This window comes from Phoenix dactylifera, chromosome 6 (assembly GCF_051530095.1).
Source record: "Phoenix dactylifera cultivar Ajwa chromosome 6, Ajwa_hap1_PhDact_Kaust_v1.1, whole genome shotgun sequence".
Classification (NCBI taxonomy): Eukaryota; Viridiplantae; Streptophyta; class Magnoliopsida; order Arecales; family Arecaceae; genus Phoenix; species Phoenix dactylifera.
This window is the reverse complement of record NC_143195.1, coordinates 28275442-28291139: the sequence shown is the minus strand read 5'-3', so window position 1 is coordinate 28291139 and position 15698 is coordinate 28275442. Positions and strand designations below refer to the sequence as shown.

Here is a 15698-nt window from a genome sequence, read left to right as displayed (position 1 = left end):
TCCTTCTTGTAACAGCTTAAGGTTTTGAGCTACAAGTCCATAACAAGTGGTATTAAAGCTAAACCCATTGTGTGTCACTACCTTTATCGGTCATGTGAACCCCTCTCTAAGGGATACTAAGGTCGAGAAGGATTGGATAGGATCAAATAGGACATGAGACATGGGTGGCGTCCTCTCTCTTGAGTAGAAGCCAACCATGATGAGGGTGTCATGAGATTGGATGGAAGAGATTGTTAAAGTTCTACAATGATTAATAAAAGTGATACCACAAGAGTTTATTAGCCGGGGCTAAGCCTCCTTCCAATAGTTTAAGCTTTTAGGTTATGAGTCTATGGCAAGTGGTATTAAAATTGGTCTATTGTATGTTACAATCTTTAATAGTCATATGGTCCCTTCATTGGGCCATGGGTGGGCTACCTTCTCTCGAGTAGGAATTAACCATGACGAGGGCATCACAAGATTGGATAAGAGAAATTGTCATAGTCTCACATTGACTAATAAAGGGTTGCCGCATGGGTTTATTAGCTTGAGCTAGTCCTTCTCCTAAAAGCTTTAATTTTTAGGTTGAGTCCATGACATCAAGGTAACCTAGTGGCTATAGAGATTTGATATTTGTTTTGAACTAGGCCCAACTTGACCTAATACTCAGATATATTGGCAATAGTGCTATATGTATGGCCAAGATATTATGGGAGAGGCATAGTGGTGGCGCAAGAAAATAAAGGAGCTCAAGCACACTTGCTTAGAGGATGTTGACACCTATCGCCAAGAAAATTGGATGCACCAATCAGGCATTTTTAGTAATCGATCATGTGTCACAAAGATCGTGCACGGGCGTTCCACCCGCACACCATGATCGTGGCTGAACTGTTGCCAATTGGAGGAGAGTTGAAATTTGAGGAACTCTCCACGCACATTTAGGGCCAGCTATGTGGTGGGTTTTGACTGGTTGGTCAGAAGTTTTCATGGCAAGCTTTCACTAAAGATGACCACTATATCGGCTGTGGTCGGCTTCAAGGCGTATCACCTATATATTTTAGGCTCATGGTAGGTTAATATAAACTTGATTTTGAGGACAATAATATGGAAGGTGGTAAGTAGTAAACTGAAGATGAAATATCCCATGGGGCACATATAACTCGAGTTGCATGATATTGAATTCTATTCTTAGTATTTGGCTTGGGTATTGAATATGCTAGTGTTATGCGCGCACAATGCACAAAACATAAAGAATTTTCGTTATAGTCTATATCAGATAAGCCGGTTTTAGCTATAGTTATTGTATAATACATAAACAATAGTGATTGATACTATGATTTTACCGATTCAACCTTCCAAACAGGGAAAATCGTATGGTGGGCCAATGATTTGGAATCGAAGTGCAGAGGGAGATCCGTATGTGAAGCGACAGTTCATGCAGCCGTTGGATCTCATTAAGTCCTCGCCATCAAATAATAAAATCGGATTGTGGACGCTTCTAGAAATAATAAAATAATAAGTCCTCCTGATTTGGCACTCGTCTCCTCCACCTCGAACGCCGTACCATTATGATTCGGCTATAAATGGGTCAGGCCGATCCATGACTCAACCCGCCCCCTATATGATCCGACCTTGTTTGAATTTTAGAACCCGTGGAGCTCGGTAGGATTCGGATCGGGATCGGGTCCACCCAATCTCGATTCGGATTCGAATTCAAATCTGACCCGACTCATATTCTTTGCTTGATGTTATTTACTATTATATAGTGGAACTTTGAATATAAAATATACAGATTCGGATCCGGATCTGTATCCGATCCGAACTTAATCCGACTCCGATCCGATCCGAATAATCTATCGGATCAAAATTTGTAGGCATAGATCCGATCCGATTCAATCTGATTTTCAATCGAGTCTCGATCCAAAATTAGAATTCGACAAAAAATTTGGTCGGATCGGCTCACTCAGGACCGGCCCGCCCGGACCCATTTCACCTACCAATTCCCATCTCCATAATTTGTTAGGAAGCGACAGTGTGTCCTTCTACTTGACGACTCCACTCCTCCAAACTTCTCCCCCATCTGAAGGAAGGAAGGAAAGCAAGCAAGCGGTCACGGCAATGGCTTCTTGCAGCTCTCTCCACGGAATCCTCTTCCTCCCTTTCGCAAACAAAACCCCCAAAATTATCGCATCCGCCGTCGCCGTTATAAGCCATTCCACCGCTGGAAATGGTATCGCTTGGAAGCGGCTCTCCGCGATCCGGTGGAAGAGCGTCAGATCGGTCTCGGCGCTGGCGTCCTCGTCGACGGACGACCTCCGGCCGGCGTTGGATGAGAACCCGGAGGGCATCATCTCCGGCGAGTGGCCGGAGAACTTCTCCCTCCTCAGCTACGACGACCTCCGCGCCTACCTCGATACCCAAATCATCAGCGAGCAGGTCTACTTCTTCTTCTTCTTCTTCGCTTTTGTTTCTTCTTGTAGTTCTTGAATTTGTTGGGTTTTTCTTTTTTTTTTTTTGGTGGCAGATGAAGCCGACGGCGCTGTTGGGGGAAGTGATGTCGACGCAGATCCGGACGGCGACGGCCGACCAGACGCTGGAGGAGATCGATCACCACTTTGAAGTCGTGTCGGGGCTTCCAGTGATCGACGCAGAGCTCAAATGCATTGGAGTGGTCTCCAAGCAGGACAGGGCCAAAGCCTCCCATGGGGTTAGTTCTATTCTTTCTCTTGGTTTATTCATAATAATTAGATGGATTAGGACTTTTCCATTAAAAAAGAATGGATTTTTTTTCCTTACTTTCTCATGATTGAGGGATTTTTCATCTGTTTCCTGGGATCCGACAGATTACTCTGTGTATCATGAAATGACAAGGCTGAGTAATCAATTCTTCGTCCAATTACAGAGTGGAACAGATTTGAATACCAATTCATAAAAATTCTCCTGTCAGATATATTAATTTTTCTCAGTTTCTCCAAACCCCTAGCTAGAGTCAGAGTGGATCTTTAAAAAGTTCACTTGAATCAGCGCCTGCAATTTTTATAGGATTTTGAAATCGGAACCTTCTTAGCACAGTAGCATTCACGGCATGAACTTCTGTACTTTGTAGAAAATGGAATACTAAGAAGGGAGAGAGCATCTGTCATGTGGCTAGTTGCTCTTGGATCAGTAACTCAAGGAGTATCATGAGATGCACAATGAACAGATAGAGTTCTCAAGTATGCCACAACTGCATTGGAACCATTTTGGTGGTGTAATATGATAAGCTTTAAAAAGCTAATTCTTGATCTCTCCTTGTAGCATTAGTCAATATCTTCATACTGATCACATTCTACCAGCTATTTGCAATATGATTTTTGTGATTGTGCTTTGTGCATTTAATATTGCTGATTGAAATCTACGGTTCTATTGCAAACACTATGACATTCATAGCCTCATCCAGCAATGCTGCAACCTTCCACTAGATAAGCATGCGGATCTTTCTCCCGATGAGTGTGCTGGTGGTGAGACATATGCTTTGAAGACAAGCATGTGCTCTATGTAGAGAAGGAAGCTTGTTTCTAGTCACAAATTGACCCTTCAAGTGCTTATAATTGGAACTGAGTCCTGTAAGAAATATGGGAACTCTGTAGTAAGGATTAAACTGTTGTGTATTGTGCACGAAACGGTTAGGCCAGGATGGTGTATATTCGAATGACACAATTAACAAATAATGTTATGAAATACAAGTGTGCGAAAGTAATTTGGAAGAAACAATGCTAAGGTATGCTGGTCTGTTCTCTTTTTTCTTTTTCCTTTTAAAAAATGAACTAATTTTAATTGCTTTACTGCATACAGACACGTTTTAAGTTAATAAATAAGCTCTGACTAATTTATAGAAATTTAGAATGATGAATTAGTTATGATAGTTATTTTAGTTGAACATGTGAATTTCATAATTTCAAACCACTGTGACTCTCTTATGTTCAATCATGTGTACATATTGGACTCAAAGTCATTTTTAATATTCTTCAGTTCGTCATGACTAAGGGAAAGGTCCAAAAGATTGACATGTGATACACAGATGCGACCATACATTGCAAGCTACTTTTTTCCCAAACCTCATCACACTGTCACACAATCTCTATCATGTGCCTATAGTTTCCCTTACCTTAGCAGCAACCCAAGTTTGGATTTCGAATCCTGCCATTTGCTATATGAACCAATCACCTGCCAAGTGATGACAATCATATAATGGAATGGAATTCACAGGGATTAAACATCAATTCATTGGTTAACTTGGCTCTCTGGAACCTACAAGTAAGGGCTTTATGACTGACAAATCAAGTCATTATCATCAATTACCTTGGAGACACTTGTTCGTTTGCCCTTAGTGGAAAACTATGACAGGCGCATTCTAAATACTGAATGAAATGGATAATCAACATCACTTGGAAATGCAGCTATGCAAGACCAGTTATGACATATACAATATTTGCAGAGCACAGTTGCGGTAGGGCAAGCAGCATGGCCTAAGAGAAGTAACCTTTGAAAAGCTACCAGTTGCACATGCACTCTCGTCAGATATCAGACTTCGATTGCCTTTGGTTTGGTTTGGCCAAACACCTACCGAACTGAGATAACAAAACCTTTGAACTGATTTTGAAGATAGAAACATACACTTGATTGCTTCAAAGTGAAATGGAGGGATGCTCTTATTTATGTGATATGGCCATTACCAGTTGCACACGCACTCTTGTCAGATATCAGACTTCGATTGCCTTTGGTTTGGTTTGGCCAGACACCTACCGAACTGAGATAACAAAACCTTTGAACTGATTTTGAAAATAGAAACATACACTTGATTGCTTGAAAGTGAAATGGAGGGATGCTCTTATTTATGTTATATGGCCATTACCATTAGATGTCATAGAAATTTACTGTTTCTTTAATTGTTCCTCCATTACGTTGTTTCACCGGTTCATACCGAACTCCCTTCCATGGAAGTGATCAACATGTGACTATTTATATACTTCTTGGCCGAGAAGGGCTAAGCATTGTTTCAGAAACCAGTCCCTGTGCAGCATGATTACAGAGCCAACTGAATTCTATCAATTGAAATTTCTCTTTTATTCAATTAAAGTTCTATGATAAAATATTGTATTGCTTTACATTTTCATAGATATTCTAATGCCCTGACTGATCCATGCATAACAAAATCTGGCGGTGGAGTGGCAGTTTTTGTGGTTCAGTATTTGTATGGTAACATTTGTATAAGAAGTTAATTTTACTTTTCCTATCTCTCCTATCTCTCTTCGCTCTGCTTAATTTTCTGATAGGATATTCTTGGTTAAGCAGTCGAAATCAAAGGTTGGTGAAGTCATGTCCTCTCCTGCCATCACTTTGTCACCTGACAAGACAGTTTTGGGTAAGTTTTTATATTGAACCTCCTTCCTTTATGAACATAATGGTCTATGCGATTCCACAAAATTTTAGAAATATTCGTGTTTCTTGGTTGCCATATTGTGCAGATGCTGCAGCTTTAATGCTTAAGATGAAGATCCATAGGATACCAATCCTAAATGAAAAACAACAGCAAGTTGTAGGTAAGACATATATACATGAAGACAAGACTGTTCTCTGTGGATCAATGTAAGGTCAGCTGATATAAACCATCTAACATGTGCTTAAACAGGGATGGTTACTCGGACCGACATATTCCAGGCACTGGAAACCCAGGTGGTGTAAGCTCTCTGTTTCATAAGAATGCTGACCTGCTCTGTAAATATGAAAATAAGTTAAAAGATGCACATAAAATCTACGCAGCTGTGAATATGTGACTCCAAATTGTGTATTGTATGATATGTCCTGTTCTTTTCTTTGTGGTGAAGCTGCTCTTGTTGTGGACCTGAAATGCTTAGAATGCAAACCTCGATTTACTTTAGCTGTCACTGATAGTTTACTTTGGCTGCATGCTTTAATTGAACTTGGAAAATTCAAGGAAAACGGGCCTTGCTGCTATTATTGTTTTATCTTTGCATTATGTGTCCCGCTGGTAGATGGGATAAGAAATACTGTAATCAATTCAAGGATGTCCTTTCCCCCTTTTCTCCATCATGTGTTCTCCTGTCAGGTTGTATGGTGCTTCTACTGTTGAGGTTCAATTAGATGGCGAGATTCAATGTCTCTGAGCTCTCTAATCTTTGTAGTAAAACAAACTGTAGTGCCCAAACTGTAGTTGGACTTTCATTATAGGTTTGGTGTTTACTGTGCTGATTCAAGTCATGTTGTATCAAAGAGATATATTACTTCGTTAAGGCTTGATTCCAAAGTATATGAAGTATGTGAGTGGAAGTCTGTACTTGATAAAGTGAAATACAGAGGCCTAATATAATAATATGTATGTATATATATATATACATGTGAAGGTGTATGGCAGGCTATGCTTCCGTTAATTTATTGTTTTAGATCTTTTTGTGCTTCTATTTTTGATTTATTTTTGTGGCATTGGAAGGATGATATCATTATATTTTTGCATAAAAGTTCATCTCCGACCTTGTTGCCTCTTCTTATGTTTCTATAGCAGTATATGCTTCTCTCCTGCATCAGGGTGATTTAATGCTCTTGGGTCTGATTCCAGCCAAGGTGGTTTTTGCGCAAAACCAAGATAAGCGTTGCCAGTTGCCTCCTGCATAATATTCTAACCACCACCAATCAATTGGTGAGCAGGCAGGCAATGCTTCCTGTCACAGTATATTGTTCGTGTTTGCTCTGTTGCGTTGCAGTTATTATCCATGATGACATGCGAATGTGGTGTTGGCGTTGATCACATCTGAAGAATTTCATGCACCACTAGTAGGTGGCTGCATCTAGCTTCAATTATGAGACTATGGTCGCTATCCATCGAAACTTTCCAAGAGGCATGCTCGTTAGGTTCGATACCTTGACACCATGATTGGATGGGAGGTGGGATGGCCCTGTGGTTTAATAATTACATTTTATGGTCAATGGTTATCATGGCCTGCAATAGAGCAGCGGACTCCTAATGATCAGACTGTAGAGCCATGCACATACGATGTTGATCGAGTCTGATGAGTTCCATGCACTACTTGCAGGCTGATGTATCTAGGTTCACTTTATCAGACCAGAGAATCTGGTTACAGACCCTATCAAAACATTCCAAGGAACATGCTTCTTGGGTGTGATGCCCTGTATGGTCTAACGAGTTCATGCGCGTTGTGGTCATTGAAGTGGACTATTGAAAGCCCGAGTGCTGTGCTCAAAGTGCGGAAGGGAACCTTGTGCTCATTAGAAATCTTGATGGTCTGGTCCATCCATTTTCATTTTCATTCGTGTTATTTTGTGATATCACTATTGTGATCAAAGTGTGCCGTCATAGTATCAGATCCTGTATTGATACTATACTAGTATTGTATCGGTATGATACGGTATAAAACTTTTTTAGCATACTGAATATTGGTATACCATCCGTATTGGATAGCGGTACCGAACTGATATGTTATGATATATTCTATATCGCTTAGTTTAGGCCAATACGGCGTATTTTGATTGCCACTCACATTTGTGGAGTGATCGATTAAAACCCCGTTTGATTTTGATGAGCTCAAAGCATTTGAGTATATCTTGTGATTACTAATGAATTCAATTGAGTGTTTCAGTGAAAATCCTGTCCAAGTGTCTCTAGACTTGGTTCATAGCATTTTGGATAAGTTAAGAAGTCTGCATGAACCAATGTCTGAGATACGAGTCGACTCCCGAGTTTCACGAGTCGACTCCAAGCGTATCAAGGTCACTGGCACGAGCTCGAGTCGACTCCTGATCAGTACGAGTCGACTCCGACTGAAAACAGACAGAAGGACAGAAGAGCAGTTTTTCAGGTCTGAGATTCGAGTCGACTCCAGTGGAATGCGAGTCGACTCCCAGCGGTACACACAGAAAAAGTCAGAGAGCGTTTTATGGACTCTGAGATTCGAGTCGACTCCAGTGGAACGCGAGTCGACTCCCAGCGGTACACAAAGAAAAAGTCAGAGAGCGTTTTATGGACTCTGAGATTCGAGTCGACTCCCGCAGTACGCGAGTCGACTCCGAGACTGTGCGACCATCGACAGACAGAAGACCATGTTACTGCCTCTGAGATTCGAGTCGACTCCCAGACAGCTCGAGTCGACTCCAAGACAAGCTTCACGTCAAAAGGCAGAAGACCAACTTTCGGAAACTGAGAGCCGAGTCGACTCCAAGGAAGTTCGAGTCGACTCCAAGACTGGATGAGCCAAAAGACAGAGAATCGGGAGTTCGGGCTCTGAGATTCGAGTCGACTCCCAGGACAGTCGAGTCGACTCGAGTGGACAAAATTCAAATTTGGATCCACGGACTACCGAGGATGAGCCGACTCCAAAATTACCAGGTCAGCGCCAGAAGTTGGCGAGTCGACTCCGGGTCAAGACGAGTCGACTCCCAGTCAAGACGGCAACTTTAATTCAAACTGGGAACAGTTGCCGAGTCGACTCCGGAAAAGCTCGAGTCGACTCCTGCTACAGCCGAGTCGACTCCTGCTACAGCCGAGTCGACTCCTGATCGCGCGAGTCGACTCCAACCCACCAACGGTCACATTGTCAGGCTGCGCAGAGTGTGCAGAACGGCCAGAAAAAGCAGAGTAACGGCTAGTTTCCGTGGGGGTTGGCTTAAATAGCCACAGAAGACTGTAGCAAGGTAGAGAACACACATTCCACTCCTAGCATTCAAGTCTTAAAGCTCTCTAAGTGCTCTTCAACGAGAAAAAGGGAAGATCTGCATTTACTGCTCCACCAACATCTTCCCAGCATTCAAAGCTTCCTCCTCCTGCTTTCAAGTCGATCACTCTTTCAAGAGGAGACCGGAGTTCCAGAAGCCACACCTCTTCACCATCTTAAAAGCGTTTGAGGGCCTCTAACTCCTTTACGATTATATTGTTTTAAATCTGCTTTTTGAGAAGCTATTTTCTGTTTTCTTCTATCTCGTGTATTTACTTGATTCAATCGGGGAATTGAATCAAGGGGATAAAGGTTGGTTGGTGAGCCGGTTTAAAACCAACGAGTGTAAGGGTTTGATTGTGAGCCCGGGAAAACAATCGGGGTTGGTTCTAGTCGGTGAGCCTGGAAAAACCGACCGAGTTCGTTGTGAGCTCGTAAAACAACAAGTTCGGTTGTGAGCTTGCAAAACAACCGGCTGTAATCCAAGGGGGTTATAGTGAAATTCCCAAGTGAGACTTGGGGAGTGGACGTAGGAGCAAGGGTTAGCTCCGAACCACTATAAAACTTTGTGTTTGTAGTGCATTGTCTCTCATCTTCTTCCCCACACATTACTCACAGCACTTAGCTTTAATTAAATAACTGGCTATAGTATTTAGTTAATCATCCACAAAGTTTTAATTAGCTAAGTTAATTTAAAAACCCAATTCACCCCCCCCCCCCCCCCTCTTGGGTTGTCTATCTGGGCAACAACATTGCTTCCATGGGCTGTTGGCCACACCACAGAAGTAGCCCTTCCCAAAACAACCCACAAAAGCCAGAAAGCAATTGAGAAAGAGGTCTGCTTTCTCTTCATCCACATGTGATTCATAGTCAAAATCTAATCTGATACAGCTTTGCGTAGCTTCTTTTATCACAGACCCAAACCATGCCTTAGATCTGTTGATTGGGTTGGATTAGCTTGTTTGTGTTAAGAACCTTTTGAACTGAGCCATATAATGTATCAAAAACCAAAAAAAAAAGAGGAAATCCTAGTATGTTCTCAAACAATGGCCCCGTTGTATCCAGATGCGCATTACCCATTATCACCTAAAAGGGTGTACCTCATGGTTTGCCAATTGAGTTTGTTACAGATCTTCTCCTCCGAACTAATTGTTAATCTGATGACCAAGTAGTTTGGAAGATCAAACCACCATAGTAAAGTAAATTTTCACTCAAGGAGCAATGCATCAATTAAGTTATGGGAATACAGTCTGTATCATTACTTATTTCAACATGTATTGAACAAACTCTCACAGCATTGTCGTTGATCTGTCTCAGGCCTCTGACTACAATAACATCCAGAACAAACAACCTATCTTCTTCTTTACAGTCCCACCACCACCTTCCCAAGGCAATGCTGAGCAGAGCGAGAACCAAAGAACCAGATCAAAATTATTATTTTTTTTTAAAAAAAAGGAGAGAAACTATTGGTTCTTAGGAAGGATAGCCGGACTTGCAATCCAAGGGTGATTTAGCCTTAGAGGAAGAGTAGACACTGGAAGCAGAGAAGCTGGTATTCTTGCTGTTGTCGCCGTCGACGCTACTCTGTTGGCACAGCAAGGTAGTGGACGTCGAGGTTGTCGCATTTGCCATGGTCGGGGATGGTGATGAGCCCTTGAGGAGGACGTCCACTTTGGCATACTCCTCCCTTTCATGCCGGATCTCCTTGAGCATCGCGGCCACATCCCTCATCGTCGGCCGCTCATCTGGGGTGGGGTTCACGCAGAGCAGGGCCACGCCGAGCGCCTGCAGCATCTCCTCCACCTCTGTGGCTGGCCGTCCCCGGAGGCTCGGGTCGAGCACTTCCATGCTTCCCTTCCTCCGCCTCACCCAGTCCACGACGTGCAGCCCATCAGGGATCGTTGGGTCGATGGGCTGCTTACTGGTCAGCACTTCCAGCACCACCACGCCGTAGCTGTACACATCGCTCTTCTCTGTGATCTTCATCATATATCCGTACTCTGCAACCATTCGAGTCAGTGATAGCAACGGAATAGTAGAATCAGAAATTGGGAATGGGAGGGAAGGAGGAAAACTGACCGGGCGCTATGTAGCCATAGGATCCGGCGACGGTGTTGGAGGACCGGGCGAAGTCCCCATCCTCAACAAGCTTGGCGAGGCCAAAGTCGGCGATGTAAGGCTCGAAGTCGAGTCCGATAAGGATGTTGTTAGCCTTGATGTCCCTGTGGACTATCGGGGGGGCACAGTCATGGTGAAGGTAAGCAAGGCCCTGCGCCGCCCCGAGGATGATCCGGTACCTCAAGTCCCATTCGAGTGAGAAGCCATTGCGCTCGTGAAGCAGGCCGCCGAGGCTCCCGTTCGCCATGTAATCATACATGAGCAGCCGCGTGCTCCTGTTCCAGCAGCACCCAAGGAAGCGCACGATGTTCTTGTGCCGGATCGAGCCGAGCGTCCGCACCTCGGCCGAGAACGAGTCCCGGACCCTGTTACCATTGCCATCATCTTTGCCTGCCGGAGCGGCTGTTCCGGTGCTGGGCCAAAGCTTCTTGACGGCAATCACGTCCCCGTTGTCCATGTTGACACGGTAGACAATCCCCGAGCAACCTTTTCCGATCACATTGGCGTCGACCAGGCTCCGCACCACCTGCTCGACCGAGAAGCTCAGCTTCTGGAATGGCGTGCACTGCCATGGCCACGACAGCTCTCCGCCCATCTCCGAGTCATTGCCGTCGCCGCCCTTCCTCCCTCCCGTCCTCCTTGCTCTTATAACTGCAATCATCCCGAGAACCATCGCCACCGTCGCGGTGATCAGCAGCGCAATCGCTAATTGAAGCCTGTGCACCCTCCTCCTCTCCTCCTCCGCTGTCATCACCGGTCGGCCATTGTCATCCATGCTCACGAAGCACACGTCCCCTCCGTGAGTGCAGAGCCCCTGGTTGCCCGCGAGGTCGGAGGCTGACAGCTGGCGGAAGAGCTTGGTGTCGGGGAGATAGCCGGTGAAATTGTTATTAGAGACGTTGAGGGAGACCAAATTCTCCAACACGGCAAACGGGGCCAGGCTGCCGTCAAGCATGTTGTAGGAAAGATCGAGCACCGAAAGCTTGTTGAGTGCAGAAATCTTATCTGGGATGGGTCCGGTGAGTGAATTCCTGCTAAGATTCAATGCAATGTCGAGGCTTTCTATCTGGAAGAGCTGGTCGGGAATGCTGCCGGAGAGCTGGTTATTGCTTAGGTCCAGCAATTCGAGGCTCGAACACTGGCCGAGCGACTTCGGTATCGGCCCGGATAGTGTATTCCCACCGAGCACAAGCTTGTTCATCGCCCTGAGCTTGCCGAAGCTATCCGGGATCAGGCCGGAGAACTGGTTCAGCGACGCGTCGAGCACCTGCAGTCCAGGAATGGAAGAGAGCGAATCAGGGAAGGCCCCGCCGAGAGTGTTGTTGCTGAGGTCGACCATCTGGAGCTGGGAGCAGTTGCCGATTTCGGTGGGGACGGAGCCCATGAGCCGGTTGCCGGCGAGGTCGAGAAAGTTGAGACTTTTGAGCCCACCGATTTCCGGTGGTATTTCGCCGCTGATGCGGTTGCTGCCGAGGCGGAGACGAACAAGCGAGGCGCAGCGGCCGATCTCCGGCGGAATGGAGCCCGAGATATCATTGGACAAAAGCAGCAACTTGGTGAGGTTGGGGAGGAGGAAGAGGCCGGGAGGAATGGGACCGGTGAGGTGGTTGTGGGAGAGGTCAAGAGCTTGAAGATTAGAAAGAGAAGCAAGGGAGGAGGGAATGGCGCCTTCGAGCTGGTTCTGCCACGCGAATAGAACGGTGAGGGAGGAGAGCGCACCGAGCTCTGACGAGATGAGGCCGGAGATCTGGTTGGTATCCAGCTGGAGCTGGGAGAGCGAGGGGAGGTTGGCGAGCGACGGCGGTATCGAGCCGGAGACGTTGTTGTCGCTGAGCATGAGGTCTTGGAGGCCGGAAAGCTTGCCGAGGGAGGCTGGAATGGCGCCGGAGATAGAGTTTATGGAGAGGTCGATGGACTGTATCGACGAGAGGTTGCCGAAGGAGTCAGGTATGGGGCCGGAGAGCGAGTTCTGCCACAAGAGAAGGCGTTCGAGCTTGGGGAGGCGGCCGAGGGAGGGCGGGAGGGGGCCAGAGAGGGAGTTCTCGTAGAGGAAGAGGTTGACGAGGGAGGAGCAGTTGCCGAGCTCCGGGGGGATGGAGCCGGAGAGCATGGCGGTGTAAATGGAGAGGGACTGGAGGTTGGAGAGCTGGCCGAGGGAAGCGGGGATGGGGCCGGAGATTTTGGTGTCTGCGAGGCCGAGGACGGAGAGGTTGGCGCAGCGGGAGAGGGGGCCTGGGATGGGGCCGGAGAGGTCGCGGTTGCCACCGGCGCGGAGGGACTCCAGCTGGGAGAGGTCGCCGAGGGAGTCCGGGAGGGGCCCGGAGAGGCGGTTGTCGTAGAGAAGGAGATGCCGGAGCGCAGCGGCGCCGCCGAGCGCCGACGGGACGGGGCCGGAGAGCTGATTGGAGTTAAGAACAAGGGACTCCAAACGACGTAAACGGGAGAGGGAGGGGGGGATGAGGCCGGAGAGGGAGTTGGAGCTGAGGTCAAGGAGGGTGAGACGGGAGCAGGAGGAGAGGGCGTGGGGGATGGAACCGGTGAGGTTGGCGTCGGAGACGACGAGAGTGGAGAGGAAAGGGAGGGCGGCGCAGAGGCCGTCGGGGAGGGGGAGTGCAAGTGGCACGGACTGGATGGTGATGGAGGTGACGGCACCGGCGGAGTCGCAGGCAATGTGGGTCCAGTTGCATGGGTTGGAGTCCGATGGGTTCCAGTCCGAGAACGCTTTAGAAGGAGATAGGGATGATGACTTGATCCAGTTGCATAAAGCAATGACTCCTCGATTGGTAGATAAGGTTGCAGCTGAAGAAGAGCAAGTTGGCAGCAGCAGTAGCAAGAAGAAGAGTTGGAGGAGGCGAAGGTGGCAGAGGAGGAGGTGGAGGCATGGGGATGATGGAGTGAGGTGCTGCCTCGACCTCGGCATCATCAACTCCTCGGCTTCAATTCCCAACTACGCGCGTCTTGGGAGCTCTCACTTCGTATTCTTGCATCGGGTCTCTCCCTCTCTCTCTCTCTCCCCGTCTCGCTTGGCTCTTGAACCTCAAAACGAGCAAGCCAATTCTAGTACACGGTGGGGGCAGCTACGCTTTCCGCATCTATTTGTTGTTTCCTTCTTTTCACTGTACACAAACATATCCTAATTCCTAAAGCGGCTTATGGGGATACTGTTGCACCTTGGGGGTGGGGTGGGTTTCTAGCCTTGTCTTGTTTTTTTGGTACCATAGTCCTAACTTGTTTAATATCAAAGTTTAATAATATATTCGATATGTTGATGGGATGGAAGAGAGAGAGAGGGGAGGGTTGACAGGCATTGGATCGCGTCACGCGCAGGGCGAGCCGCAGCGAGAAAAGAGACGACACCATGCGTAGGCGTTTGCATGCGGTGGTGGAAATCCGGGCTACTATTTTCCTTGCTCAAAACTCTATAAGAATTCGTGCAGGCGTGGTGAGCGTTGAAACGGATGGATTCTACTCTCTTCGGGGGACACGGGGCATCTTTTTATTTTGGGCCAGGGAATATTAGGTTCATATGACATGATGTCATTACATCAGTCCATGACCCGTCCATACGCTATTAGTTATAACTCCTTACTGTTTCTTCTATGATCTTTTCCCAAGTTTGCATCTGCTGACCTTGTTCGTCTCTTATCTAGGCTTAGATGGCTTGGGATAGGCTTGGTCTGGGGCTTGCCATTCAAGGCTTATTAAATTGCTGCAGAGAGGGGCCATGGAGGAGTCATTTATGAGGGCAAGAATAAACTACCTGTCGAATTACTAGTGGGTTAACGGTAGGCTGGTGAGGTCCGTTCTTCTCTGGTCAAACCAGGTCTTAATGTGTCCGAAGGGTCGTGCCAAGTATGAGATTGGTGCAACTGTTCCTGATGTCACCAAATTGGCTATCTTGGCTGGTTGTAGCTTTTGTGGTGGTGTTGGGGTCCCAGCGAGCCTACCCGTTAGAATAAGTGTTGGCAGACTGAGGCTGGATTCATCACATCCAATAGTGACGACACTAGAATTCCGGTCTCTTGTTGTCTCCATGCAACGCAATCTCGGAAAGCCGGGGTCAGGGTATTATGCTGCTTTGGTCCACCTCGATCGGTTTCGTGGGATGAGTGTTAAAAAAAAATGCATGAAGAACGGCGCTAGGGTTTTTCAAATCCGCCAATATCTCTCTGTCCTGGTCATGAATTAGAGTGTCCAATCCAATTACTTATTGCTGTAAACTGGGTGATTGAAGCGAGCCTTAAGTTTGAGTTCAGGAAAGGATTTAGAACTCTCTTCTGATGTTCATTACTATTAGAGTGTCGATACAACCAATTAAAAAAAAAAAATAGCACATGATTTCATGTTAGGACTGTCCGTCTAATAGCATTTGTCTCGCAATGGTGGCAAACTGGTTGTTGCTGTTAAGTGTGATTAATCGTAACTTTGCTTAATATACCTTCCATGTTAAGTTGGCTCTACGATCAAGTATGATTCATCGACTTTGGTAAGTGTTTCGAAGTTTATCTTTTCGTTGACACCAGCTTAATTGTTCCTGACAAGTGAGGGGCTTATGTTAAACTGAAAAACCAATCGGTTGCAGACAGGCTTATCTTTTTAATAATATAATTTAAGTGCATGCAACCCAAGGTCTATGCTCTTTTTACTATTAATTTAAGCTTTAGACGATGTGTTTATGGCTTCTAAATTCAAAAGCCATATCAAGTCTATTTGTAGGTCTTTAAAAATATCCTTATTTGCTTCAGGAATGTGATATCTAGCAACTAACAACAAGTACGATTAACTTTGATATTTAAGTGTCTCTGTTGTCCAAAGTGAACAAATCTCATGCAGTTCGTTGATAATATTTACATGATAATGCATGATTACCCCAAA

At 46.0% G+C, this 15698-nt stretch overlaps 2 protein-coding genes across 3 annotated transcripts; one reads left to right on the top strand and one right to left on the bottom strand.

Annotated features, from left to right (window-relative positions):
- Positions 1-1997: 1997 nt before the first annotated feature.
- LOC103723298 (uncharacterized) lies at positions 1998-5906 on the top strand. 2 transcript variants are annotated; one of them, XM_039118426.3, is made up of 6 exons: positions 1998-2415; positions 2504-2686; positions 5194-5217; positions 5314-5383; positions 5487-5561; positions 5651-5906. In XM_039118426.3, exons 1-6 carry the CDS (start codon positions 2098-2100, stop codon positions 5701-5703), a joined length of 723 nt encoding a protein of 240 aa, XP_038974354.3. In that variant the 5' UTR covers positions 1998-2097; the 3' UTR covers positions 5704-5906. The 2 variants fall into 2 exon arrangements, with proteins under 2 accessions (XP_038974354.3, XP_008812400.4); XM_008814178.6 differs by lacking the exon at positions 5194-5217 and having other exon boundaries at positions 2000-2415.
- A 4140-nt stretch (positions 5907-10046) lies between these two features.
- LOC103723304 (uncharacterized) lies at positions 10047-13892 on the bottom strand. Its single transcript, XM_008814184.5, has 2 exons — positions 10785-13892; positions 10047-10705 (listed from the first exon to the last, which is right to left on the bottom strand). Exons 1-2 carry the CDS (start codon positions 13744-13746, stop codon positions 10179-10181), a joined length of 3489 nt encoding a protein of 1162 aa, XP_008812406.5. The 5' UTR covers positions 13747-13892; the 3' UTR covers positions 10047-10178.
- Between the last annotated feature and the right edge of the window lie 1806 nt (positions 13893-15698).